General features: G+C 54.5%; 1 protein-coding gene across 5 annotated transcripts in view; it reads right to left on the bottom strand.

The window, feature by feature from the left end:
• CPNE5 (copine 5) overlaps positions 1–24,955 on the bottom strand; it is a 95,294-nt gene that overhangs the window by 4,740 nt on the left and 65,599 nt on the right. For all 5 annotated transcript variants that reach the window (XM_053905084.1, XM_053905083.1, XM_053905085.1 and 2 more), the window contains 6 exons: positions 18,481–18,522; positions 16,297–16,372; positions 10,631–10,684; positions 7,328–7,389; positions 2,455–2,501; positions 712–893 (listed from right to left, as the gene is read on the bottom strand). In XM_053905084.1, coding sequence (XP_053761059.1) covers positions 712–893; positions 2,455–2,501; positions 7,328–7,389; positions 10,631–10,684; positions 16,297–16,372; positions 18,481–18,522 — 463 coding nt within the window. The remainder of the gene's footprint in view (positions 1–711; positions 894–2,454; positions 2,502–7,327; positions 7,390–10,630; positions 10,685–16,296; positions 16,373–18,480; positions 18,523–24,955) is intronic.

The following is a 24,955-nucleotide window of genomic DNA, read 5'->3' as shown; positions in this document are numbered from 1 at the left end:
CTCCTAGACTCTTCTCTGGTGGGGGGGTAGGGGAAGAGGAGGGAGCCCCAGGGCAACACATGCTCTGGGTGAGCAGGGTTCCGACCCGTCCCTTGCACCACTCTTTGTACCTGCTCAGGCGGCACCCCCTCCACGAGAGCCCTGGCTGCTTCCCTCGGGGGGGCCCCCGGGGCAAACCACTCCGTCCTAAAATGACTGCAGGGTCTGAGTGGCTCTGGAAGGGCCAGCCAACTAACCTGTCCTCCCGTGTCCTGTGCCTGGCACAATTGAGCGTCCCCAGCTCGTGGGAGGGAGGGAGAGGAGGTGGCCTGAGAAAGCATCCCTCAGGTCCCCCATCGCAGCACTAACTCGGGGAGTTTCTGGAATTACCTGTAGTTGCCCATACCCAACGCACACCCCCTTTACCCTGATTTCTGGGGTTTTGGTGGGGGTAGTTCGGCCACGTCTCTACTCCACCTCTACTCGGGTCTTGTCAGAAAAAAGAGGGCAGACCCCACTGCGGGTGGCATCAGACATGGAGGGGAGATGCTGGTGAGCCAGCTGGGGAGTGGGCTTCTGGAGGCCCTGCTACAAGTCCCCCTACACACAGCAGGCAGCTTACCGCCCCCCCCACCCCCCGCCCAAGGGCTGCGCGGATGTCCCCTTGCCCCAGGCTCGTCACCACGCCCCAAACCTGGTGGGCCCTCAGCCTGTCCTCCCAGGACCTCCTACCAGCGGGAACTCGTGGGACACCCTTCCATCAGGGGGTAGCTTGGCCCCGAAGCCAAGGGCAGGGAACATCTTGTCGCTGTCATAGTGCTGGATGATCTCCCCGACGGCAGTCAGCGCCAGTGCATAGGCGTTCAGCTGGTAGGGGCTCATGTAGTGCAGGGACGTGGACTGCGAGGGGTTCCCTGCAACACGGGACACGGGAACATTTGCTGGTGTCGACACTCCAAGCACCCCAGGCTCAGAATGCAGTGGGGGGTGCCCAAGGCACCCCTAATTTGATTTATTTATCCTTGACTCCTTTCTCTCTTGCCACACCTTCAATCCTTTAGTAACTCCTGGTTGCTAAACCTTCAAAATATATGCAGAATCCCATCTACTGTCCCCAGCTCTGTGACACCACCAGCCACTCGCCTGCAGGACGGCAGCAGCCCAGCCCAGCTCTCGGCCTCTGCCCTGGGGCCTGCCGTCCAGCCAGACGAGCCTGTCAAACCCCAGGCAGCTAGATCATGCCTCTTCTCTCCTCCAAATGCTCCCATGCTCCTATCCCACCCAGTCCCAACCGGGGCGGGGGGTGCCCACAGGCCCCACGGGGTCTGGCCTCCGCTTACCTCCCTCCTGGCCTCCTGCCACCCCTGGCACCCCCTCCTGTCACCCACTCAGGCCTGGCCCCTTACCATCCCCACCTCAGAGCCTCTGCAATGGTGGTTCCCTCTGGGACACTTTTCTATAAATGTGTACATGGTGTGTGGTCTTCCTGAGCAGACTCCTGAAAATTACAGCCTCCCCCAATGCTCCCTGTCCCTCTTCCTGCTTACATTTTCTCCATAGCCCTTGTCACCACTGACAATGCCCGCATTTTACCTATTTGTTTATTAATGAGGGGCACTCTGGCATAGACTGCCAAGGTACAGATCCTGTCTCTATCTGTGTGCTCGTGGATGGTTCCTTAACCTCTCAGCCTCAGTTCCTCGTGCGTAGAGTGGGGATAATAGTCTCACCTCCTGGGATTGATGTGAGGAGTCGTGATGTGTTACTGGAACTCTCCTCATTGTAATGACAAGGCCCCTTCCAGCTCTGACTTCTACCACTCTAGGATGCTAGGGCCCACCTGAGGAGTCCAAAACCTGGGCTCCTTCTGACAGACACGGAAATGGGCACTGAGCACCGCTAATGGAGGTCCAGACTCCAAGGAAGGTTGTGAAGTTTCTAACAGTGTAAAGTGGGGCACTGATTGTTCCTGGTGACTCGGTCATAGCCCAACCCTGGAGAAGGTCAGAGGAGGGAAGGGAGCTGGGACAGGCCCAGCGAGGGTGGGAACTGGGGCTCCTGCCCTCGCTGAGGACCACAGAGCTCTGCTCGGCCTGAAAGTTGGCCTGCACAAAGGATGTGAGATTTAATCCCGTGAGGAAACACTTTTTCTCCATGTGCTGTTTGTGGGCCCAGAGTAGCACTGCCCTATCTTTGCAGGAAGACTGGGTGCCCTCAAGGGCAAGGCTGTGCCTCAGGGCACATAGGTCCAGAGCCCAGATTTATTAGACCGTGGTCCAGTCTGGGGATGCCTTTGCCATTTTGATTATACTTTGGCTCTCCAGGCTTAAGTACCTTCTTTTTGGTGAGGATGAGGCCAGAGAATATGGAAGATCTGGCTCCCAGCTAGGGCCAACTACCACAGCTCTGAAAAGTGCCCCCCATCCCTTTCCAGCCCCAGCCCCACGCCAGCTCCTCTGCCCATCCCCCACTCACCATTGGAGGCTGTGAAATCGATGGCCACCGTGAAGTTGATCTGGGTCCTAAAAAAGGAAGAGGAGCAGGGGAGTTAACTGGACAGGTGGCAATCTGGCTTCCACCCCAGCCCCACGGCTTGCCAGGCATGTGGCTTTGGTGGAGTCCCTTGTCTTCCAGCTCTGGAAAACAGGGATAGTAATGCCAGCCACAGCCTCCCCCCAGAGGATTGTTGTGAGTATAAGAGGTAGGCAGTGCGAAAGTTCTTTGAGGATGATTCCTTTCCATGTGGACACCTGGTGACGATGACTTATTTATTCTCCCAACCCTGCACCTGGGCCCGCCTGAGTTAGGTGAAGTAGGGTCCCACTGTGTTTCTGGTTCAAATTTGGAGTCAGATTCGGGGTTCACGCTTACTTGACAAAAAAAGAGAGACAGAGATATTGTGCATCTCTGAGGGAAGAACAACACCCCACTTATGATGCTGCCTTGCCAAAAGCTGGAACGTGAATCCTACTGAACTTCCAGATCTCCCAGTTGTTTACAGGAAATACAAGGGACAGAAGAACATGTTAAATGACAGCAGGGGGATGCAGCCAGAAAAGTCAGTCTGGGGGCAGCAGTGAGGAGTCCAGGGCCCCTGCAGACCTCATGAATCAGAATCCCTTGGCGGGGAGCAGGAATCTGTTTCAGCAAAGCCTCAGGTACTTGGGGGAATCAACAGATAAAAAGAGAATTAAGGGACAAACGGACCAATCACAATATATTGATCTTACCTGGATTTCTGATTCAAACAAGCCAATTAAGTAAGACAACGGGGGAAATTCGCACACTGAAAAGGTCTTTGGTATTAAGGAACTGTTTGATTTGTAGGTGTAATTATGGTATTATGGGTACATTTTACAAAGAGAAAGTTCTTGGGGCCCCTGGCTGGCTCAGTCGGTAGAGCATGCAACTCTTGATGTTGGGGTTGTAAGTTCGAGCCCCACGTTGGGTGTAGAGATTGCTTAAAAATGAAATCTTTTAAAAAAATAAAATAGGGGCGCCTGGGTGGCTCAGTCGGTTAAGCATCCGACTTCAGCTCAGGTCATGATCTCACAGATTCGTGGTTTTGAACCCCACGTCGGGCTCTCTGCGAACAGCTTGGAGCCTGCTTCAGATTCTGTCTCCCTCTCTGTCTCTACCCCTCCTCCACTTGTGATTTCTCTCCTTCTCTCTCTCTCTCTCTCTCAAAAATAAACATTAAAAAGTAAATATAAATAAAATCTAATTTCTTTTATTAAAAAAAAGAAAGTCTTTAAATTTTAGGGGTGCCTGGGTGGCTAAGTCGGTTAAGCATCCAACTTCAGCTCAGGTCATGATCTCACAGTCCGTGGGTTCGAGCCCTGCATTAGGCTCTGTGCTGACAGCTCAGAACCTGGAACCTGCTTCGGATTCTGTGTTTCCCTGTCTCTCTGCCCCTCCCCTGCTCATGCTCTGTCTCTCTCTGTCTAAAAAAAAAGTCCTTATATTTTAGAGCTATATCCTGAAGTATTTGGGGGAATGAAATATGATGTCTGAGATTTGCTTCAAAATAATTGGATGAGGGGCGCCTGGATGGCTCAGTTGGTTGAGGGTCTGACTTCAGCTCGGGTCATGATCTCCCAGTTTGTGAGCTGGAGCCCCACATCAGGCTCACTGCTGTTGGTGTAGAGCCACTTCAGATCCTCTGTCCCCCCTCTCTCTCTGCCCTTCCCCTGCTTGCTCTCTCTCTCTCTCTCAAAAATAAACATTTAAATTAAACTGGGTGAAAGGAAGCATGCATGGAACAAGGCTGGCCAGCAGTTGGTAACTGCTGAATCTGGGTGAAGGGTACTTGGGGTTTCATTACGCCTTCTCTCTACTTTTGCATGTATTTGGAATTTTTCTGTAATAAAACGTTTGGTTTTGAGGCTTCAGATTCAGGGGGAAGCTTTCTGAGGGTTTGGCTGTTCTAGGTTCTGTGCTAGATGCTGACAGAACAAAGCCGACAAGGGGCATCTGGGTGGCTCAGTCGGTTAAGCGTCCGGCTTCAGCTCAGGTCACGATCTCACAGTTTTTGAGTTCGAGCCCCGCATCAGGCTCTGTGCTGACAGCTCGGAGCCTGGAGCCTGTTTCAGATTCTGTGTCTCCCTCTCTCTCTGCCCCTCCCCTGCTCACACTCTGTGTCTGCCTCTCAATAATAAATAAACGTTAAAAAAAAAATTAAAGAACAAAGCCGACACGATGTGAACCCCTGATAACATCTAGTCTCATGGTTCTAGTGACCACAGAGTCACCAGGGGAATTTGTTTAAGAAGAAGGTCCCAGGGCCCCACTCCAAAGGATACCAGTTCATTTGGGTCTGAGATGGGGCCCCAGAATCTGCTTCTTCAACAGACATTCCCTGCCCTCATCCAGGGATGGATTCTGAAGACGGGGTTCTGGGATCACACCTGGGGACACCCTTCTGGTGGGTCCCAGTTGGGGTGATGTAAGATGGGGCAGGGCTCACTTCATCTGCATTTAGCGGACGGCACCTCTCAGAAGCCAAAGCCCTCTCCCCACCTGACCACAGATGAGCTGCTGCTCACGGGACCATCGTCCCCTAGGAAGGATGAAGGACACGGTTAGCAGGAGACCCAAGCCAGGGTCTGCTGGCCAGAGACGGTCCAGCCCATGCTCTTTCCCCTCGTCTGGTGCCTGGAGGCACAGCATCCAGTGGACTCCAACATTTGCGAGAGATGCAGCCACCAGGAGGCAAGAGCCTGGGTCCCTCACTGACTGTAGAGCGTCTCACCCATCCCTGCCATCCCATGAATGAAAAATAAACCGTTGTTTGTATTAAGCCTTGAGGTCACAGGATTATCTGTTATAGCAGTTGACCTACCCTATTCATCTCTTTGTGGTCATGTCTCACTGGGGAATAGACAGATCGTGTCTTTGTTAGAGGAAGGGAGACACTTGGAGGGTAAGAGCTCTGCTCCCAGGGCCACTATTGGGAGGGTAGTTCCGGCCTATGGGACCACAGCTGAGGGACACCCACCGGCCCGGCTCTTCCAAATAAGGATGAGGGGAGAGGCAAGCCTCATTCCTTAACTGGTCTTCCCCTGCTCTGGGTTCTGAAAGACTCAGGGAAGGAAGGGGCTGGAAAGCAGGTACATTTAGGGGACAGCTGCTCCCTGCGGGCTCGCCTCTCCAGCCTAAGGGCAGAGCAGGGCAGAAGGCAGGCTGCTGAGCAAGCAGCTCCCTCTGACACCGGGCAGAGGTGGCCAATCCCTCTCTCCAGGTCCAGAGAGGATCCCGGAACAAGAGCATCCATCGGCTGCCTGCCTGGACACGTACCTGGAGCTCTCGCTCCCTGGAGCCAGCTCTCTGGCTCAAGTCTCTGGGGAGGGCGGAGAGAGGTGTGGGGGAGGGCCAGGGAGGCGCCAGCAGCCTCTGAGGGCTCCTCCATGAGACATCGCGGCACCCAACCCTTTAACTCCACTGTCTCCGCCTGCATCACACCCCACCTGGTAGCTGTGAGGCAGGCAGGGCCACGATTATTCATTACTGTGGAAGAAATGCAGCATGTGGCGACAGAGGAACCCTGCTGCTGGCTGGGCGTGTGGCCACGGGCAAGTTATGTAAAATGGGAGATAATCATCCTCACCCTGCCCACTGTGCTCTGTAAATTGGGGGCACTATGCAAATGAGGAGAAACAGGATGTGGACTGCTTGAGAATTAGCAGGTGCCATGGAATGCTTGATGGGATAGAGAACAGGGCAGTTTTGATGGGGGATGGGAGCAAGGGCAGGGTCTGGAGTAGGTTCAGAGGAGAGGCGGGGGCGGGGGGCAGTGGTGGGGGGGCCCTCTGGGTGACCGCAGGCAGGTGTGTGCTCAGTGGGTTGGAGAGCTCGCAACCTTGAAACCAGTTTCAAGGCGACAGGGAGTGGTGTCATGGGAGAGTAAGTGTGGCTTCCCAGGGCCTGACTTTTCCCTCTGCCCTGGAGAGCCCGGCAGCCAAGTGCCCACTTGGCTGGGATGAGCCTTTGGCACCTGCCCTGTCTTCTTTCCAGACAGGTGTAGTCACTCACCTGCCAGCACCTGTGGGCTCTCGGCTTCCCACACCCTGACCTGGCACCTGTTCTGGCAGGGAGCACACTAACCTCACCTTGGAGTCAGACTCTCTTTCCGCAAGCTGTTGGCTGGAGCCTCCAGGCTTCCCTGCCTGCCTCGGCCTGGATGCCAACCCCTCTGGCCCTTTCTGCTTCTTACACTCGTGTCTGACCACCTGGGACCATCTGATGGCTCAGCCCCCAATGCCTCCTGTCCCTTGTATGTCCTTGATGACACTGGGCAGGTTAATCTTTGCCCCCCCCCCCCCGCCCCCAGCCTCCCCGAAAGACCAGGTATCAGCAGCTCAGAGAAGGAAGGACCATTAGAATTCACTTGACTCCAACTTCTGTGTGTGTAAAGGAGGAAACTGATATGAAGGGAGGGAAAGCGACCTGCCCAAAGTAATGGGGCTAAATTAGCAAGTGGCTAAGAAGGGCCGAGAGCCTGGGCCTCCTAACTCCTAGTCCAGGGCTCTTTCCACCGCCTCCCTAAGCCCTTAGTTCTCTTTGCCACGGAGTCCCTACCACCTCCGGATCCCATCCCTGCAAGGGAACCTGATGTGACCCAGGCTGGAGCCTCCACAGCTCAGGAGCCTCCTCTCCGGCCACTCAGGATCCAGGGACATGCACGGCTCTGGGCGAGTTGTTTGAGGCCAGAAATGGGCGTTTGCTCAGGGCTCACAGGCTAGTCTGGGGCCTCAAAGAGGCCAGCGTGGGGCTAGAGCTGCTCATGTCGATGGGTGGGGCCCCCTTCCTCTCCCCGAAGCCAAAGAAACCGGGCTGGATCTCTTCTCACCCTCCTTTGATGTAGTCAAGAAACGTGCACTCGGACTCCACCGCAAAGGAAAGCAGCGTGACCTTGAAAACAAAAGGCAGCTTGGTCAGCGGGGAGCCCAGGGTTGGGGGGAGACGGTTCGCTGAGAGTCAGGGGGCACACAGCAGGCCACTTCTGCAGACCCCACTGCATACAGTACCCACAACGACCCTCGAAGTGCAGCTGTGGTCCCATTTTATAGCCAAGGAAACTGGCTTCAAAGAGGTCATGCCATCTGCCCAGGACACGGCTGAGTGAGACTGGAACCCAGGTCGGTCTGACTCCAGAGCCTGCACTCTTGACCTTGATGCCAAACTGCATCCTAGGAGGGCCCTGCCTCTGTCACTGGGGCACAGGGGTCAAGCCAAGAGCACGAGTTTCCCCTAAGTGGACACCGATGTGGAGTGTGGAGGGCAAGGGGGTCTTCCTGACACAGGCCCGAAAACCTGCCAAAGCCGACTAGCTCCACCCTTCCACGTCCTGCTAACTGTCGACCTAAAGCACCCCTCTTTGGTCTGCGCTTATCTTAAACCTTACTTGTCCCGACTCATCCCTCTGGTGTCTCGTGATCCCTGCCTTCTCAGCCCTGAGACCCTCATAAGCAGCCTGTTCTTTCCCTGGAGGTACCTGACGGGGGGCCCCCCTTCAGAGCAGATGCCTTTCGACCTATGCCTCCTGGCGGCTTTGGCATCAGCTCGGCCAAGACAGGCAGCTCCCTGGCACCTCGCTACAATAATGATTTAGGATCATGGAGACAAGTGAAAGCCTGGCTGCCAAAACCAATTAAATGAGGCAAGACTGGGGCAGGGGACCTATCACCTGTGCCAGAGAACTCTACCCTAGAATTTGGGGAAGCCCCTACTGGTGCAGATTCTGCTATTGTGACCAACTCTCTGGGTAGGCCAGGGAGGGCCTCTGCTTGACATCAGCCCAAATAATGGGAAGGTCTGTGGGTGCTGAGCCGGGCCTCGGAGACCCCTACCTGCTGTGGTTATGGTGTCAGGCACCCGGACGGACGAAGCCTCCTTTCACTAGCAGTGGACCATGGCAGTGGCCTCTACCCTGGCCAGCGGTCACCAGATGACCAATGATCATCTTGCAGCCTGGGTGGGGACCCCCAAACCAATTACATCCGTTTTGGGGGTAGGGCTCTTGCCCTGGATCTTTCTGTAGCTCCTCACATGAGTCTAACCGACAGCCGGGGTTGAACCCCACTGCCCCCCACAAGGCTCTGGGCTGAGGCAGCTCCCTAACCTGCCTGACCATATGGATTCACCCAGGGACTTTGTTGCTCAGAGTGTGGTCCCTGGACCAGAAGCAGCAGCAGTAGCACCTTGATGCTGCTTAGAATGCAGACATGCAGATTCGTGGCATATTAACAAGATCCCCCGAAGATTCTGCACACAGGAAATTAAGTATGAGAAGCCCTGTACACGGGTTCCCGGGCCTCCTGAAATGGAACCCCAGAGAACTGGACAGGGCACGGGCATTTTAATAAGCATCCTGGACCCTGACTGATTTGTTACGGTGAAGACTGACCTGAAACAAATCATGTCCCCTCTCTGGGCCTCAGTTTCCTTATCTCTGAGAAAACGGAACAAGATCCATGGTTTTCAAACTTTTTTTTTTTTTAGCAGTACCTCTGAGATTTCTCAGCTGGGGAAGGTGCTGCCTCCCCTAGGGGCATGGGAATGTGTAGGAAAGTTCTGGGGCTCTGCCGATGCCTGGGGCTCTACTGGTAGCCATGGCTGAGACCAGGGGTGCTAAGCGCCCCACGACGCACAGGGAGGTCCTGGGACAGGAAGAATGATCCTGCCCCCAATGCTGACAGCCTGCAGCAGACACACTGCAGCTTTGGACAAAGGAAATATTACTCCAACATTCTCCTGACTGAGAAACAGTTACAATCAGTCCCCTTTGAATGAGCAGAGTAATTTGCAGTTTGCAGGCCTGCGTCTCCATCTGTCTGTCACAGCCACCCAGCGCAGTAAGCCGGGCAGGGATGATTTATTCGCCCCATTTTACAGATGGAGAAAATAAGGTTCCTCAGAGGAACCCCGGAGCTCCCTGACTAGGACCTCTTCTGGGTCTGGAGGTGCAGCTTGCTTAACTCTAATGACTAAGTGTGGCTGCATTTGCAGATGGGACTGTGGACATCTACAGCACAGAGGGACATGAAGGGTACAAATCTTGAATGTATCTGCAGGGCAAAGATGCTGGCTTGTTCTAGAAGTGCACTGTGGGCTCCGCCTCAGGGCCTTTGTACATGCTGATCCCTACAGCTAGCATTCTCTTTCCCCAATATCCTCAATACTTGCTCCCTCCCCTTCTTTGAATCTCTGCTCTAATATCACCTTCTCAGAGAAAAGCTTTCTTTAATTACTTGACATCAAATAGTTATCGTGTCTCTGGCATTCCCCAACACTTTACCTTTTGTATACTTTTTTCTACAGCACTCAAAACCACAGGACAAATACAGATATATGTATGTATATATATATATATATATATATATATATATATATATATATATATATATATATATATATATTTGTTTTCTGTCTCCCCCACTAAAATATAAGTAACAGAAGGGCAAAGATTTGAGTCTGTCTTGTTCCCAGCTGTATCCCTCACGCCTAGAACATGACAGTGCTCAGTAAACATTTGTTGGATAAATGCATGAATGTCCTGAAGATCAGCCCCCGGAAGCCACGGGGCTAGTGTGATCCTAGGATAGTCGTGGTAAACAGGGGCAGTGCCGGCTGCCAGCGCTCAGTTTAACTATTGGGCTCATTGCCATCTCTAGCTACGACCTTGGTTGTGACTTTCTGCCTCTGTGACCTTGGGCGAGTCACTTCCCTGCCTGCAGCCTTGGTTTCCTCTTTTATGACAAAGGGATGGTAATGTCTGCCTCTCAAGGAAACAACCTATGAAAAAGCACCGGGGTGGGGAATTTCCCACAGCAAGGGCCTCTACTCCTTTTCTGCTTCCTTTCTACAGGAAGTCCCCATGGGAATTTCTCATTCTGTGTCACAGGTATGGCCTACACCATCTACATCTACATCTCCTATCTCCCCGCAGGGAGAGGCTCCATCGGCCCCACCCCTCCCCACCCCCAACGCCCCACGTCTGGTTCCCACACTCTGCACAAGCCCACCCTGCAGACATGCGCACCTCCTGACACCAGACCTAGCTTGGACCTCAGGATGTCTATGCCTGGCTGCAGGGGACGGCGGGGGTGGGAGCGGGGGGGGGGGGGGGCGGGGGGCGGCGGGTGCCACTCACTGTGCCAGAATTCACGTATTTCTTTTTCTTCATTTTCTTTTTGGGGTTTACCACCTGCAAGAGAAAACAGTCACAGGATAAGAAGGAGTGTTTCCAAGCAGTCAGGGCTGGGCCCCCAGAGCTTCTAACGACCAGAGTGTGGCCCCAGCCCCAGCCAGCAGAATGTGGGGTCCAGGGGAGGGGAGGGTCCCGGGAGGTTTTATGAGAGATTGGCATTTAGATTTATACGCGCGGGCTTCCTGATTAGACCCAGTGTTCCACGACCAAACACAACAGGAATAATATTTATTTCATCTTCTTCCCCACTGCTCCCCCAAACACGCCCTCCACCCAAAGAAGCCAAAGGAGGTTCGATGTTGCAAAGGGGCCCTGTCTGTGCCTGCCCTTGTGTGTTGGCTCAGGCTGCTCCCCTCACCCCAAATGCCTTCCCCTCCTTCCTCCACCAATTCCCCCTCCCTGAGATCCAGCCCTACTGCTGCCCAGAGGCCTTTGAGGCTCCCCCCTGCCCCCAACACTGCAGTTAGAATTTCCTTAACTGTTCTTCATGTGAAAGCTCTCATTCCAAACCAGACCTGTCATCAGAGAATATATCACAGACCTAGGGGCATATTTAGTAGATGCTAAAAAAAAAAAAAAAAAATCACTTGTTGCTGGGCTTAACTCAGTGGTCTCAACTGCCTGCCACCTCCCCCCCTTCCCAGGCATTTGGCAATGTTTGGAGATATTTTGGTTGCCACACTGGGGGAGAAGGTAGAGGCAAGGGATGCTGTGAAACATCTTGGAGTGCACAGGACAGCCCCCATCACAGGAAATCATCGAGTCCAAGATGCCGGCAGAACCACGGCTGAGAAGCCCTGGGTGAATGAGGAGGACCAGAACCCTCCGGGGGGATTTCACACCTGCCACATCCGTACTGGGCTTGAGCCTCACCAGCTCTTTTGTTTTCACCTGGGAAGCTCAGGCCCAGCCTTCCCCTAATCTCCCATCAAAGGAAGCAAGGTGGTTTGATTTTCACACCCTAGGTCCTCTACAGGTTCCTGGTGAATTCATCCCCCCTCCCCCCATCTCCCCAGGGATGGCCAGCTCTGTCTTTAGCAGAGGCCTCTTTTGTCGGAATGAGAGTTGCTACCCATTTCTGGAGATAAGGAAATGAAGGTACAGGGACAGTGACTTGCCTAAGGTCACACAGCTGCTCTGGGTAGTGATCAAACTGGAAACTAGGTTCCAGCCCTCAGCCTGCCTTCCTGCCTACCTGGGTGTCACCTTGATAACAAATACAAACACATTCCTTCACAAATACTTTGGGGGGGGGGGGGGAGTGGGGGATACCAGTTTCTCTTCTAGAACCTTCACTCCAATTGGAGAAAGATACGTCCTAGGGAGATACAGGACAAGAGATACCAAAAAGGGGAGCCAGAAATGTGAAGGGAGTTGGAAGAAAGAAGGACTGTTCTAGGTCCAGCATTAGTAAGGCTCCCCGGGACAGGTGGTGTTGAAGGCAGGTGCTGAGGACAGGAAGGGTTTGGGGCACCGGGAGACGGAGGGAGGGCATTCCAGTCAGAGGAGATAGTTGCAGGGGGTGGGGGGAGGCAGGGGGCGGGCACAGAACTGGGGTCCAGTTTGACTGCAGGGCCACAGAGTGGAAGAGTAAACTGGGCTGGCTGGCAGAGAGCCTAGAGGGGCCAAGCTAAATGTCTGATGACTTCTAAACTAGCAGGGGCAAGATCACAGGTTCTAGGATGCTGGAAGGGGAGGGGAGGGGAGAAGGAGAGACATCAGGGGTACATTTACCCTCTTGGTTCTGCCACCTACTGGCTGTGTGACTGTAGGCAAGTTACTTAACGTCCCTGGGTTTCAGTTTCCTCATCTATAAAATGGGAATAAAAAGTACCTACGTTATAGAAAGGTATGACGATTAAATAGGTCAATACAAGCAAAGTGTGTAGGACATGGTCCACAATGTAGTAAATACTACATAAGTGTTAGCTGCTATTAATTTTTATTACTATGACCACTACCGCCCCCACTAGTCCAGGTGAGAGGTCATGAGCGGGTTGCTGGAACAGGTAGAGAGCTATGGCAAAACAGCATTGTCAAGAAGTCAACACAGGTCTTGGGCCCGGGGCATGGCTGCGGGAGCAGGAAAGGGGTCAGGGTTGACCAGGTAGACACAGAAGGAAGGAAGAGCTGGTCCCAGGTGGGAAGTTCAGGTGGGAAGGCTGGCCACAGCTCTGCAGGTGGAAATTTGCGAGCCTGGGGAGAGAGCCCATGACAACCTCAGAGCCTCCACAGGTACGAAGGCCACTCGGATGATGTGTTGGTCACAGACACATTCACGGGAAAACCATGTAGTAGGCCAGCTCCAACCCTGCACTGTGCCTCAGTTTCTCAATCTGTCCCATAAGGGTGTGGAACTTTTAGAGCTGAATACACCTCAAACTTTTATTCCAAAGTCTCCTCCCAGCTGAGGAGAATAAACATGGACTCCTGGGGGGCTGGGTGTCGCCCAAGGACCTGGCCACAAGCACATTTCTTTGAAGTCTTCTGGGTTACCTTTAAATTAGCCTGTATTCCACATTTCCACTCTCTAATTATAACTGTTTTAATATTAAAGCAATGTTTTGTTCTCAGATCCTCATGTGAAGTGGGCACTGAAGAAACGCCCTGTTTATTCTGAGGTTTCGTGCCCTCCCAGCACCCCACCCTCACCCCACGGTACCAACCTCTCCAGCCCTAAATGGCTGCACCCTGAAGTTCCACGTGGGGGACTATCGCCCCCTGGGGGCCAGCCAGGGAATCTCCCAACTCCCAGGCTGGAATTCTCCGCCTTCTCCTCTCCCTCTCTTCACACCCCCAGGGTCCCGACGGCCCCCCAGGGCAAGTCTGGGGTGGGCCCTCCTGTGCAGGCAAGTCCCTGAATGGCTCTCAGGGGCCAGGAGCTGTGCCAGCTTTGGGAATAGGGAGTGAGACACTGCCTCCACCCTTGAGGACGTCATGGTCCTTGAGGGGACAGGAAGCTTGACAAACAGGTAATAGCCAGGGGGTGGGGGGTGCATAGGAGCACCGAGGAGAGGTATTTACTTCAGACTTTGGGGGTGGAGTGCGTGTGCAGGTAGAGAAGGCTTCCTGGAGGAGGAATAATACCCAAAGGGAGTCTCCAAAGATCCAAGACCCAACCAAGTGAAGAAAAGCTAAGGGAGCCCCAGGGGAGGCACCATGGAGTGAAGCACAGAGGCTGAGCCAGCAGGGCGGTTCAGAGAGCCTTGGACAGCATAATGGGGCTGACAGTGGCGGAAGGCAGGGAGGGAAGGAGCAAGACCCCAGGGCCTCCTAGGGGTGGGATATGTGAGTTTACTTACGCACGCCCACTGGTTGCGGATTGCAGGCTGCTGGGGTGTGGAGGAGCTTGGACTCTACCCTGTGGGTCAAGGGCCCTGCAGACTCTCAGCTGGGGTGAGGGCGTCTTTTGGAACCTCCTCCCCACTCCTCTGCATGAACCGGGCTGACGCAGTAGGGGGGATGCACAGCCAAGGGTTAAGGAGGGCAGCGAGGTGGTCAGACTGCCATTTTGGAGGAGCCCTTGGATTACTGAGTGGAGGACGGTAGGAGGTGGGAAGGCCGTTAGGGGGCCGTTGCAAAGCCCCCCACGCGGGGGAGATCATGGCGGTGGAGGTGAATGGGAATGGAGGGAACAAATGTCAGAATGTGTAGGTGGTAGGATTCAGTTGTGGACTGCATGTGGGGTGAGGGGCAAGAGGTGTCAAGGGTGACTCCCGAGGTGCCCCCCATGACGACCGCCCAGGAGTTGGAGCCTGCTGGCCAGGGAGAAGGGACAGCTGTGGAGAGGCCTTCAGTTTGGGAAGGCTGAGTCTGAGGAGTGGCCAGCAGACAGCTAGACATAGGAGTCAGACACCCAGGGTGATGCCGGGGCCCAGGAGAAGGGTCTTTCCTGACAGAAGCCTGTTTTCCCTTCAGACAATTTGGACTCTAGAAAGGCCTTTCAGTGACCCCCGCCCCATACAGCAAGCCCTGCCAGAGTTGAATTCCTTTTCTACCTGATGGTGTTTCTGATGGGGAAAACAAGTCAACACAACCTTATCTGCTTTGAGCTTGAGAGATCATGGCCTCTTCAGAGCCTGTCAAGCACCCTTAAAAGCCAAACTCCCAAAGATGTAATCCCTTCACTTCACTTCCCTAAAAAATCTCCTTAAAGGAAGCCAGAGAAGGAAAGGATGGGGCCTGCTTCTCTCTGCCTGGTGGGGGAACAAAGACAGCCCTTCCCTTGGCTGATGCGGAAAACAAAGCAATTAACTGTGAGGATCAGAGCCCTTTCAAAGAAATTCACCCACGCTCTATCTTCACAATGGCCTCCTTCAAGGGAGTTCAGTGTGTGCACGGATCATCAGCACCTGCTGGGTGCCCAGCGCTGCCCAGGGCCAACACGACAGGAGGCCACAGAAAGGGCTGTCACCTGGCCTGCCCTTAGGGAGCTTCTGTCTAACTGGAACACGAGACCTGCCCACTCAGAACCCAGACACAGGGGGAGGGAGTGAAGAAAGTGTGGAGCGATTCAGACTCAGCGACGGGAAGTCAAGGCCTGTTCTTCAACTTCGCTAGCTGAGTGGCTGCTAATGTGAGGAGAGAGCCCAACTGTAGGGCCGTGGTGAAATGTAAATCTCTTGGCACACAGACGCTCAACAGATGATGCTGGAAGACAGCAGTGATGTAATAATAACAACGCTCACTAGGGGCCAGGCACTGGTCTAGTGACTTATTTAATTCTCAGTATGCATGGCGCAGAGTGGTTCAGGAACTTAGCCCAGGTCACATAGCTAGGACGTGGTAGCGTCAGGGTAGGGACCCAAGTGGTTATTAGGGTTATAAGTATCTGCAGTTAAGCTGGTCTAGCATGAACCGTGCATGAAGTTCCCAGGGAGGAAGCATGAAGTTCCCAGGGAGGAAGCATGAGGCCGGCGTGGCTGGGAAGGCCACCAGAGGAGGTGGAACTCGGCCAGATTTGGAAGGTGGGAGAGCATCCCGGGAGGGCGAGCACACCCACACACAAAGGCTCAGCAGCGGAAAGTGTCCTTTAAGGGCAAACACTATCATCTCCTGAAAGACTGGGGGCCTTGTCCCAGGTTCTCCAGGTCCCGGTGGAGGGATCCTGACTCCCATTCCTCTGACTCTTTCCTTCCAGAAAAGGTAAGATATTCAGCAGGCCCTGAGACTGGTCTGTTTGAAGGCAGAGGGCCACCTTGAACTCAGGACCTTGGGTCTCAGGCCTCAGAGACTTCTGGTAATGTCCCCCCCCCACCGCCCCACCCGCACCCCTACCTCCCACCTTGTTGGAAGTACTCTGTGGAGGCCTCTCCACAGCTGTCCCCTCTCCCTGGCCAGCAGGCTCCAACTGCTACTCAGTGATTTGGAGCCAGACACGTCAACACTGTTTGCCTTTTGATTTTCCACTTACTGAACCGCATGTCTTTGGGCAAATTCCCCAACTTCTCCGAGACTTAGGCTCCTTAACTGTAAAATGGGACAATAACACCCACCTCCCGGGAGAGCGTGCAAATACCCCAGCCCCACACATGGCCCCCTGGAGTCCTCAATGTCTGGGAGTCATGTATTATCAGAGCAGACCCCAGCCCCCAGGGCGCCCACCTCACCTCGTAGATGTTGAACTGGCTCTGCCCACGGGCCAGCTCCCGGTAGCTGGTAGTGAACTCCCCGATGAAGTCGTGGCTGCAAGGGAAGGGCTGCCGCTGAGACCAAGCGGCCCAGGCCGCCCCTTGCCTCTGCCCACCTCCCCGCCTCCCACATCCCTTCCCCTGGCTCCCCATTCTGCTTGGGGCCCTTCTGCAGGGGCGCGTGCCAGCAGAGAAGCTGGGTCCCTGGGGAAGTGTCCAGGGTCACCCATGGGGCGGGAAACCCAGTGGTCACCTAGCAAAGTGCGGGGCCTCCGGACGACGGGACTCGGGTTCTTGTCGGAACAAGCCAGCCGTGCAAGGGATTTTGAGGACAACTGGAGAAATTTAAATATGAAACGAATATTCGGTGGTATTCAAGAATGATTGTTCCATGCGTCAGGTGTGATAATGGCATTCGCAGTTATGTAGAAAAAGGTCCTTATTTTTTAGACGTTCTCAATGAGATATTTAGGGGTAAAAACGCCTTGATGTCTGTAATTTAAACTACATCAGCAAAACACAGATAAAGCAAATGTGGCAACATGTAACACTTGTAAAATTCAGATGATAGGCTTAAAAGCATTCATTAAACTCGCCTGTCTTTCTGCGTATTTGGACATTTTCCCAATAACACTTTTTGAAAAGGCCATTTACGCTACGTCCACCCAGGCAGCTGGAGGTGTTTTCTGCGGCGGCCACACCTCCTGGGACTGCCCCCACTGTCACTGTCCCTGGTAGAGGGAACCTGGAGTGCCTTCCGGGGAGTGAGGCCCAAGGCGTGTCCCCGGGGCCTGGCTCTGCCTTGAGTCCACACTGTGTTTTGACTACGTATTTATAGCTCTCTGCATTCAGACCATGAGCTCCTCGATTGCAGGCCTCTACGGCATCTGGTGGCTGTCCCCAGTTTTCCCCAGTGAAGGAGAAATATGGGGAGCTCCCGAGTAAGATGAAGTAAATCATGGGTGAAAACATGGAGCTGACGTGCCTGTGATGTGGTTGAAGAGGGGAGGACGGGGGACAGAGCGAGTTTACAGGTGCTGGGGCACTGGTGTCCTCTCTTGGAAGGCCTTGGGGAAAGGTGAGCTACTTGGCCCGGCCAGGGCCTAACTTAGAGCTGTCTGCACAGCCCTTTACAGTACCTCCTATCCACGTCGCAGACTTGAGAGGCATCGACAGGGAGTAGGGGCCTCTGCAACGCCCCCGGCAGTCCCACAGAATGGAGTCACAAACGTCAAGGCATATTTGGTTTTGGTCCAACAGACAAGTAGGAGCCAGTGAGGTTTCTGGACTACAGCCACAGGAGGCCCCTTCTGGTCCTCATCTGTGAATTCCCAGTGAGGCTGCTCCCTGGGGGCACATTCACAGACAGGGAGGGCACTGACCTCCCCAAACCCGACTAGAAAGTGCCACCCTACTGGCCAGGCTTGGCCCTACTCAGGTACTGCTTCGTGGCTCTGGAGACCATTCAAGTGTGTCAAAGCTTGCATTTCCCGGGGCGCCCGGGTGGCTCAGTCGGTAAGCATACTTCTTGGTTTCAGCTCAGGTCATGATCTCACGGTTCATGAGTCGGGCTGTCTGCTGACAATGCGGAGCCTGCTTGGGATTCTCTCTCTCCTGCTCTCTCTGCCCCTCCCCTGCTCTGTGTCTCAAAATAAATAAACTTAAAAAAAATAAAAAGCTTACACTTCCCAAAGCCGACTCCCTCAGGGCCTGCTCCCTGCAAACAGATCCTCTGATGCACCAAGGGCCTCCCCACTAGATTCGGGGGAGTCTCTGAGGGCTGAGCTTGTCTTCTGTGCCCGGTCACCAGGGCCTCTGTGTGCTTAGCCTCACACAGAGAACACATCCATGAATGCTCGGGGGGTCGCTCGGGGGTTGCTAGTTTCTGTACATTAGGATATGCACATTTCAGAAAATCCTAATTCTCCCAAATGTAAGGAGATTTTAGTCACTGGCCAGCCGCTAGGCAGCTATTTTGGGAAAAGAGGCCTCTTATGCCCCTGGAACCTGTCATGCAGGTCACAGAGCCTCTGGTGCTTCAGTGGAGCTGGGCAGGGACAAGCCACTGGAGCTGGGGGACCTCCCACAGGGAGGGAGGGAAGACCCTCTCGCCCCCAGAGCTGTCCCCATCCCTGCTCACCTTTTGTCCTTCTGCCTGCTTACCTGCCATCGCGATCCCAGTCGTACACCTCCACCTTGATGGTCCTGCAAGGCAAAGGGACCGTGGTGGGATGAACTTGACCCAGCACCTGTGGGGCCTGAACGCGGCCCTTCCCCTGCTCCTGGGCCAGAAGGGGATACAGGGCCCCCCACTAGGCTCCAGCTGCCCTCACTGGAGACGAAGCAGCCCAAGAGACAAAGGAACTATCTTGAGGCCTTTTGGCTAAGGTCTTAGGGACAGTGGCAGCCCGAAAGCTGTGTAGGGACTCCCCCAAGTTTCAGGGAGAATGTGGAAAAACAGCTGCAGACTTCAGTTCACCCCACCTTCTCCTTGGCCACCCCAGAAGGGACACAGGTCCCAGGATGAAGCCATATTGTGAATTTATCAGGGGCGGGGCTGTCGTGGTGGGAGCGAGGCGCTCCCCAGATCTCAGGCCTAACCAGTCTGGGCTCTCCTGGGGAGGGGGCGACAAGACTGCAGGTGTGTGTGGTGGGACCCCCGGGTCTGAGGAGTCTGAGTGGTGGGGAGCCAGCCCAGCAGGGAAGGACCCAGAGCCCCTGACTGGGGGATGGCCTGCTGAGCTTTTCCATTGCGACGACTGGCTCCTGAGTGAGGGTGTAATTATCTTCACATTTTAGCCTGGCTGCTTTAATTAGTTTGTTTTGACTCCTGTGCATGGGGCTGGGCTTTGGGAGCCCATTTTATTTTTAGCTCGTTTCCATGGCAACAGGCTAGCAGACCAGAGGTGGGAGGAGGGAGGTGGAGGGCTGCGGGTTAACCCTTGGTGCCAGTGGTCCTCCAGGGACGCCCAGGCAGGGACGAGGGGGGGGGAGCTGCCAGGGTCCCACTGCAGGGTCAGGGTCCGGGGAGGCGGGAGAGGCGTGGGGAGCCGGGGTCTCCAGCCTTCAGTCCTAAGTGGGGCTCGCACAGACCCGTGCCTGGGCCCGTCTTCTATTAACATCTCATCATCTCGCCCATGGCCGCAGCCCATCTCCTCGGGTCTGCGAGGAGTAGGCCTCGGGACTGCGCAGCGCCCAGCAGGAGGCGCTATCCCCCTTCAGATGCGCCTTCACGGCCCCCGGGGCGGGGTGCCGATCCGCCTGCAACAGGGCACATAACTGTTCCCAATGAGGGAACGTCTTGTAGGTTGTGCACCAACCGGATTTTTGTTACCAAAATGTAAAATGGGGCAGGCACAGAAGCCCACCATTTAAAGGAACCCTCTAAATTCTTGTGAAAAACAAAAAAACTATGTCTCTCTGAGGTGAATTGTGTGGAAAGAAAAAAAAAAAATCTAGGCTCCTGAAGGTAGCTGATGAGCTGGAAAGAGAGGAAAGAGGCTGGGGTGCAGACTCAGATGCTGTGGGACCTGGGGATGTCACTGAACCTCTCTGAGCCACAGACCATCATCTTCAAGGAGGGACAACAGCAGCCTTGCAGAACAGCTGCAAAGCAAGTCAGCAAACCCCGCCTGGCACACAGATGGGTCTCTATAAACATGCCTCTTCCTGGGGCACCTGGGTGGCTCAGTCGGTTAAGCACCCGACTCTTGGTTTGGGCTTGCGTCACAATTTCACGGTTTGTGAGACGGAGCTGGGGCATCGGGCTCTGCGCTGACAGCACAGAGCCTGCTTGGGATTCTTTCTCCCTGCCTCTGCCCTCCCCGTGTGTTCTCCCTCTCTCTCTCTCAAAAATAGATAAATAAACATTAAAAAAAAAAAAAGGAAAAAATGCCTCGTCCTCCTCACTTGGGCATTTGGCCACACTTGGATAGTTTTTCTTTCTTTCTTTCTTTATTTTATTTTTTATTTAAAAAAAAATTTTTTTTTTAACGTTTATTTTTGAGACAGAGAGAGGCAGAGCATGAACGGGGGAGGGTCAGAGAGAGGGAGACACAGAATCTGAAACAGGCTCCAGGCTCTGAGCAGTCAGCACAGAGCCCGACGCGGGGATTGAACTCACGGACCGCGAGATCATGACCTGAGCTGAAGTCGGCCGCTTAACCGACTGAGCCACCCAGGCGCCCCTTGGATAGTTTTTCATATGAAATTTATTTAAATCAGGGACACCCATGCCTGGGTGCCTGGGCTCTGCCACTTCCAATTCCTGGAACGACAAGGCTGGACATGACCTTCGTGGCATCCAAGCCAGGCCACCTGGCAGATCACCAGACACACACAGCCCCAGGTCCAGTTCTTGGCAGCTCTGGGCAGTGCCCCGGGATCTAGTTTAAAGGTTTCCCTAGCGCCTCTGCTGTGCATGTTCTGGAGTGATAACCTCCAGCCCCCTCATATTCGGATGGGGAAACTGAGCCCTAAGAGCTCCCAGTGATGTGCCCAGGGTCACAGAGCGGGTGAGAGTCAGAGCCAGGACCCTGCGTCACAATGCCAAAGTCCCCCAGTCCTTCCCAGAGCCATGCAGCTCTGTAGGGGACATCCAGGAACCCCAGGGAGGAGTGCTGGTCACCAACACCAGCCTCTCAGGCGACTCGATCAGTGACAGCCACATGCTCAGAGGCTGTAGGAGGACCTCAGTTACAGCCACAGCCTTGGATACCCCAAAAAAAAAATCACTGGGGAGCTTTTCTTTAAAACTCCCAGGGCCACAGGGCCTGATTCAATTGGTCTGGATAGTACTCGGGCACAGGTAGCTTTGGTCAGTCCCCTGGTTGATTGGAATGTGCTCCAGAACCACTGACCTTCTCCAGATGAGAGCACTGATTTTCCAACCTGGTTGCATACCAGATCCCTGGCGAGCATTAGCAATCCTGAGGCCAATGCCTCACCCCAGAGGTTCAGAATCAGTTGGTCTGGGGTACGGCCTGGGCAGGGGGATTGTTAAAAGCTCCTTGGGGAATGTGACATTGCAGCCGAGGTAAAGACCACTTGGAGTGTGGATTCCTGTGTAAACCCACCCCGGCCTCAGCTGAGGGTTCTAGGGATGGCTGCAGCTTAGGGGGTCAGATTAGCTCAGAGACTGCAGCCTCCAGCGCTGGGGGAGAAGGAGGTGAGAGAAGCGGCACCCAAGACAGGGGAAGGCAGAGGCAGAAGCCAGACACGGCTCTGACTACTCTATGGACAGTTCTGTCACTGTCCAGCCCTGGCTGGGCTGCCCTGGGTCACCTCGTGTGCCACTTGTGGGCTGCAGGCCTTGGCTCCAACTCCTTAGCACAGGCCTAATAAAGGCTCATATCAGACCAACTGTGATTTCTGGGGACCGCACAATAGAGAAGGGGCTCCTGGGTACAGGACAGTGAAATGGGCCTCTGCTACCCACGGAATGAACGTCTTATTTGACATTTAAGGCTCAGAACACGGAGCCCCTAATCTGAGAGGCAGTGAGGTGGCCAGAGAAGGCTGCAGGCTCTGGGGCAGTCCCAGTTCCTCCAGGTACCAGCTGTGTAGCCCTGTGCAACTGGCCTACCCCTCAGGGACTCAGTTTACCCCTCTGTCAAATGGGATCATCGTACCCACTTTGGAGTGCTGTGAGGAGTCAACTATGTCATTCCCGCATCATTCACACCAGCACTGGACACGTGTTGTTCTGTTCCATCTAAAACACTCCAGCCTTTTGTCCAAGACCCTGTCTCCCAAACAATCCCCTATTCACCATGAAAATATCAGCCCCACGACACTAGGGATTTTTGTGTGTTTTGTTCACCGACGTATCTTCAGCTTCTAGAACAGTGCCTAGCATATGGTAGGGAACATAAGTATTATTCAATGCCCGTTGCCCGACTACGACCTAACAACTCCGAGAAGTTACCACCCAGTAACAATCCCCTCCTTCCACAAAATCACAAAGGGAAGCCCAGGGTGTGTGGCTTTCCCCAGGTCACAAGGCGGCTCTGCAGAGCTGGGTGTGTGTGAGCCTCAGCAGGGCAGCAGGGATGAGGGACGCTGGCAAAGGCTGCAGGCCCCCCTCTTGACACACCACTGGCACACGGGCAGCATAGCCTGCCCCCGCCCCCCGCCCCCGCCCCGGCAGAGGTGCAGGTCTGCCTCCTAATGAGCATCTCCCGGGGCAGGAAGAGGTACTGGGCTGACAGGTCCCCTCGCCTGATTGAGTCAGCCCCCCAGTCAACAGTCCTAGAGGCTTCTAGGCCAAGAAGAGGGGGTGTCAGGGCTCACTGAGCAGGCAGCGAGACCGGATGGCAGCGCTCCATGCAACCCCAGCCATACGGCAGGGCCCTAACCTCTTCTGTCGCAGTTCAGTTTCTGCACGTGCGAGCTGGGGAGGAAAGAACTCTCCCAACCCAGGGCACATGTAGTGGCTGGGTCCCTCGGCATGTGGTGGGGTTCAGAGGAGAAGCACTTCCCTTCTCCAGCAGGCTGGCAGAAGCACATGAAGCTTCTATGAGGTGAGAGCCCCCAATTCTGGGGAATCCTCTCCCCAGATGAGGACCCAGGACAACCGACCCTCTTAAAAATCCCCTCATTCAACATTAAGGTGTGAGTGAGTGAGTGGCAGCATCCCAACCAGGGCAATCTGGCTTAAGGGGACTAAATCCTCAAATCACAGAAGGTTCAAGGAGAGAGTAGGGGGACTTCAGGAAAGGCAGGGGAAGTGCTTCTTGTCATCACCCACTTCACTCCACTGAAGGGCTGGACTTGCTCTGATCTGGAGGCCAGCTCCCCTGATTCCAACTGTGCTCAGCTGGCTCGCGTGGGTTTGGCCTGGAGACACAGCAAAGGCAGGGGGACCCCAAACCGGAGGGCCAAGCCAGAGGCGACTTCTGGAGAAGAGAAATGTCCCTTCTCCTTGTTTTGGCAAGATACAGAAGCTCCAGGCCTCTGTTTCCCCATCTGTGAAATGGGCGTGTCACTAGTACCCAACTTCTGGGTTACTAGCGCGATTTAAATGCACAAAATAAGAGAGTGCATTCAAACCAACTAGGACACAATTTGGCCCATGTCTGAAAGACTCAGCAATCTTAACTCATTTCCACCCCCCACCCCCGACTCCCATCATGGCAGGAAAACGATCCTTTCTCACAGATCCCTGGTTCTCATCCTCCTGGCCTCTTTTTCATGATAGGAGTTGATAACTCCCGTTTGGATTCTCCCCTCTCAGCGCCCTGCTCACAGCCGCCCTCCCCGCGTACCCTGCTACCTCTCTGACCATCTCCGCTTCTTTCTCCTGCTTCCAACCTGTACGGAGGCCTCGGGCACCCCACCTCTGCCAGCTCTCTGTCCCCCCTGTCCCCTTGGCAGAGCATCGCTGTGCCTGTCCCACAGCCCCTCACCCTGGCTCCCTGTCACACTTCCATTTCTGTCTCTTGACCCCAGCTCCAAACACTAATGACCTTGACTTCCCTTTCACCCCCTGATCTGGGCAGAGGTCAAGGCTTTTGAGTCTTTCTTCCACCTCCAGGCTCAAAGCAGATCTGCCCCAAGTCCCTGGGCGAGCCCTCCTCCAAACGTACCCCGCTCACACCCGTCTCAGACATCTGGCAGCAGACTGAAGGTTGAGAACACGGATTCTCTAGCCAGCCTGCCTGGTTCCAAATCCTAATTCCACCACTGACTGGCAGTAAGACACCGGGGAAGCTACTTCACCTGTCTGGCCTCCGTTCCTTTACCTGTAAAAGGTGGATAGTATTAGCACCTTTTTCAGGGGAAATACTAATCGTTGGGAGAATTAAATTAGTTCATAGACATAAATTACCACGGAGGTGCTACAGGAGCCTTTGCTATTATTATTATTATTATTATTATTATTATTATTATTATTACTACCTGTCTGCCTCCCATTCTGGCCTGGGAGCAACCTAACAGGGAGACTTGGGTCTGACGCTCAGAATGCCCACGGCACCCAACCTGGTGCCCGGTGCCGGCTGGCTGGGAAAACAAGGCTGTTAGATCAAACTGAATGTGTTCTTGTGAGGCTTCAAGAGGTACCTCAGACGGAAGAGGAAAAGTGGCTTTGTTTTCTTGCACAAACCCCTCCCCTTCCTCCCCTGAGAGGGCCTCTCGGACATTTGCACCTCCCAAGTGGCTGTTGGGTACATAGGTCACCCTGGAGCACAGCATCAGACAGGCCTGCTCGTTTTCCAGGCCAGCGTGACATGCCTGGCCCCTCCATTAACACTACCATCAGTCACTTCACTTCACGGTCAATCTGTTCCTGGCTGTGGAGAAGGACCCAGCTGCCTGGCCATTCTGCAAGGAAACTGGTCTGGGGCTCAGCCTGGGAGGGGGAAATGGGGGCCTGTGGGGGTGTTCCCCACCATCTGCACCCTCCACCACACCCTCACCTCCTCCAGTGGCTGCACAGTGACCCCAGGCCTCTGAGCCCGGCTGCCCTCCTCACTGTCCCTGACGAGGTTGGGTTCTGAGGGTGCAGGGCTGTGAGGGGGTCAGCTGGACCCCCAACAGCCTCTGGGCAGAGGAGCCAGAGATCTCAATTCCTCCCACCCTGTGCAACTTGACCTGCCAGGCTCTCCCATCCCTCAGCCTTGAATTTCCCCTCCCTTTT

Source organism: Panthera pardus, unplaced genomic scaffold (assembly GCF_024362965.1).
Source record: "Panthera pardus isolate Hobbes unplaced genomic scaffold, ASM2436296v1 HiC_scaffold_17, whole genome shotgun sequence".
NCBI lineage: Eukaryota > Metazoa > Chordata > Mammalia > Carnivora > Felidae > Panthera > Panthera pardus.
This window is presented reverse-complemented; position numbering and strand designations above follow the sequence as displayed.